The sequence below is a fragment of the Siphateles boraxobius genome, unplaced genomic scaffold (genome assembly GCF_051911475.1).
Source record: "Siphateles boraxobius isolate OS27281-9 unplaced genomic scaffold, OSU_SipBor_1 1, whole genome shotgun sequence".
NCBI lineage: Eukaryota > Metazoa > Chordata > Actinopteri > Cypriniformes > Leuciscidae > Siphateles > Siphateles boraxobius.
Genome location: NW_027508699.1, coordinates 27924716 through 27928423, shown reverse-complemented (window position 1 = coordinate 27928423; position 3708 = coordinate 27924716). Strand labels below are relative to the sequence as shown.

Genomic DNA, 3708 nt, shown 5'->3' with positions numbered 1-3708 from the left:
TAATGTTTTTCTATTTAATTCTGCTCTTACATCTCTGTTCTAGATCTAAATAAATAATAATAATATCATAGATGTGGACATATAACAAATGATAAACAAAGATATTTTAAGATTAAATGACAAAAACAAATTAAGAAACCATTGCTGGCAGCATTAAAATATGTAATGTAGACCGTCCAGCTCAGCACATTTAAGAGGAATGTGCTATTTCTCAAATTCTTATATAAGGCTGAACCTTATGAAGAATCTAAAACTACTACGAGAAACAGAGATGTTTGGTTGAAAACCGCATTATCCTGTCATCTCATCTGACTACATCTCAATTTAGATACATAGAGATGCATTCTATACAACATCTTTTTACACAATAATGTCATATTGTGCACACTTTGTACAAAAAAAGGGACATTGCACTCTTTGGTTTATATAAATAAATAATCACAAATTATTCCAAAGGTTACAAAAAACTGAGGTGGTTAATTCAATGAATTCGCCACCAGGGCGAAGTACCTCTTAAATTCTGGTGTGACTTCAGTTGCTGAAAATAATCTAGACTAGAGAATCTACTAAGGACAGAGAGATTCACCATAAGGAGAGACTCACATTAGTTGTTTCTCTCTCGCACTCTTCAACTCTGATCAACAATGTCAAAATGGGCAATTATTACTCTTTTCTTTACGGCACATGATTTAGGTAAGAAGAACAGTCTTTCATCATTTACACTTTATTTGAGTATCTGTAAATGATTGTTAATTTATGTTTCATCTCCTCCAGTGTGCAGGGGACAGGACCGTGTTGATCAGCCTTTAAGAGAAAAGACTTCAGCTGAGGGAAATCGAGTGACTTTACTGTGTAATTATACCCTCATGAGTTCTGCAAATGCTTATCTCTTCTGGTACAAACAACTACTAAACAGATCACCAACATTCATTCTGAGTGACTTTTCCATTGGGAAAGGAACGACAGAGCTTGAATTTAAGGAGAGATTTCATACAAAACTGGATTCCACATTAGGAACAGTTCCTCTGACAATCCAGGATGTGTGTGTGTCTGACTCTGCTGTGTATTACTGTGCTCTGAGGCCCACAGTGACTGAAACACACTCAACACTCATACAAAAACACATTTCTCTGACATATATTGGTGACAAATGTATAACCATAACGAATCAATACTCGATAGTAATTAACTTATAAAAACAATAGTAGTTGAGCAACATTACATACAAGTCTCTTATTTTCCACAGCTTCTTCAAATACTATACCCAAGTACAGTAATGTTGAGTGCTCCATCTTCTATCTTCTGAACCAAAAACGGTGAAGAGACTGATAAAAAAACATCAGAACATTGAAAAGTCTCAAAAATAGACCCAAGAATCATTAAGGAGGAGGAAACGTTCAATATTCAGGAACTGTGGTACAGTCAGACTCCTCCTGCAGTTCTCTGCATATGTGACAGTGTTAGTACAACCTTATCAAAGACAGGCTGAAACAAGAGTCTACTGTAGATTTCAATAAGTTATTTATTTATTTTTTTATCTGAAGTATTATTTAACAATTACAGTGATGGCAAATTGGCACAAAATTTTAGTCTTCTTTCTCACATATTTCTGGGGTAAGTTAAATTCTGTAAGTATACATGCTGTAATATTCCTCTAATATGAATATGAGATCCTCATCAGTGCTGTTATACATTACAGGATGTGATTCTCTGGAAAGTGTTGAACAAAATACAAGAGTTCAAACTGCTGTTGAAGGAGAAGCTGTAGCAATCAACTGTCAATATGAAACTACTGATGTTTCACCATATCTCTTCTGGTACCAGCAAAAAGTGAATGGATTTCCCAAATACATGCTGAACAGATTCAGTACTAATGACAAGCAGTTCAAGGATAGATTTAACAGCGATCTCGACACAACTTCAAAATCATTTCCATTGAAAATCCAAGATGTGCGTGTGTCAGACTCTGCTGTGTATTACTGTGCTCTGAGGCCCACAGTCACAGGAAACACAAGAACACTGTACAAAAACCTGACACAGCAGAAGGTGCACAACTAATTTCCTACCATAAAAATCTATCTGAATTAAGATTATGTATTATGTGAAGGTGAAAACTGTTGAAGCAGTGATATGATAAAGTTATTTTTCTTAATACTATTGTAGCCTGTGGGCCTGGTTAGGATTGGGTTCCTTCAGTTTACGCTCGTTCTGACTCTTTCATTTTCATGTTTAATCACGTCACTAATTGGTGGGTGGAGCGGGCATTCAGTAAGCCATCAAACGCGATTGAGGCAGGCTTCTATATAAACACCTGGCGTCCTTAGACTGGGACAGTGTAAATGTACTGCTGGCTTTGGTGTGGTGAATCAGCGATTCAGATGCAGTTTGAGTGTTGAGGTATGTTTAAAAGCGTTTTTTCTTCTCTGTCGTTTTTCACTGTGGGTTAGATTGCCAAGTGAGTGTTTGTTTTAATAGTGCGTGAAGGAGCCGACACTGATTGAGCCGCGGCGCACCATTGTCTTCCTGTCTGACCATGTATGGGCGAGCGAGCAAAGTAATGCCAAACTACGTCCGCGTTTAATAAGCATCGGCTGGAGACTGACTGCAGTGGGATGTTTACATTCAACTAGTCTTCCCCTTTTTCATTGTGAATGTTACGACAGGTATGTCTTGAATTAAGTTCCGCCTGTATTTCTTTTCCCATGCTGTTCTAACTACTGTGTGTGTATTTTGTTTGTATCCAAAGACGTACATCTTGATATTGACCACCTTTTCTTTATATGGCCATTTTATCCTGGAAGATGTGACTGCATCTAAAAACGTGATTTGTATTGACTGAAGCATGATCAAACAAATATTCTTAATGATGTGGTTATTGTGTTTTCAGATCTGTGCAGTTACCCTTGAGCTGTTAGCTGCTGTTCTCCACACTGTGTGATTGTGCATGCTGCTTATATTATAGGCCTAGGTAGTTTATGTTATTATTATTTTTTTTTTTCCTTTTGTTGGTTGTTTGTTTTCCTCTAGCCTGTTGGCTGTAGCTGTTATTGTATGTGGTTGTATGAATTGTGCGTCACAGGCTAGAGCGGGTTTATTTATTTTATTGTTTCATTTATGCCCAATTCCCCTTTTTGTTTGTAACCAGCCCCGGTGTTAGTGGAGCCAGGGTAACTCCTGTATAAGAGACCTCACTGGAAAGCGGGTTTCCTTTTTCTTTTTTTTGTTTCTTTTTTTTTCTCTTGTTAAACGAAGAAGTTTGCAGTGCCGTGTATGGTGAACCTCCATGCCTTTTAACCATATTTATTAGAGTGCTGTGAGTGTGCAGTGCGTAGACCTTGAACTCTAGTGTGTAGTACTTCAGAAGAAGTCTGTGTTTTGTTCACCGGTGGTAGTGCAAACCTAGCCTTCCCTTAGTGTTTTCTCGACTGCTTTACTGGCTCCCTTGCGGATGGCTTGGTATTTCCTAGCTATGTTTATTTGTTTTATTTATTTATTTTGACCAACCAACATCTTCAATAATTCCTCAATAAATATTGTATTTTTATACTTTTCTAAGAACCTGTGTTTGTACATTTTATTGGGGTAGAGTTCCCCCTTGCTCTAACACTGGCACTAACTAGTTTAGCCCAAGGGGTGGCGTAGTCAGTTGTACAACCGGGTGCCACAAATTGGTGCAGTCGGCAGGGTTTCTTTTTCCTTTGAAGTGTT

General features: G+C 37.6%; 1 protein-coding gene across 1 annotated transcript; it reads left to right on the top strand.

Annotated features, from left to right (window-relative positions):
• The first annotated feature begins 644 nt into the window (after positions 1-644).
• LOC143744080 (uncharacterized) lies at positions 645-2938 on the top strand. The gene is made up of 4 exons (XM_077235505.1): positions 645-693; positions 775-1143; positions 1700-2046; positions 2888-2938. Exons 1-4 carry the CDS (start codon positions 645-647, stop codon positions 2936-2938), a joined length of 816 nt encoding a protein of 271 aa, XP_077091620.1.
• The last annotated feature ends 770 nt before the right edge of the window (positions 2939-3708 follow it).

What these genes read in the sequence shown, in the direction of transcription:
- LOC143744080 (XM_077235505.1), top strand. Translation starts at nt 645, where the DNA reads ATGTCAAAATGGGCAATTATTACTCTTTTCTTTACGGCACATGATTTA. An exon ending in CATTTCTCTGACATATATTG is followed by an intron (nt 1,144 to 1,699) that starts GTGACAAATGTA and finishes TATACATTACAG; the next exon opens with GATGTGATTCTCTGGAAAGT. An exon ending in AAAACCTGACACAGCAGAAG is followed by an intron (nt 2,047 to 2,887) that starts GTGCACAACTAA and finishes TTGTGTTTTCAG; the next exon opens with ATCTGTGCAGTTACCCTTGA.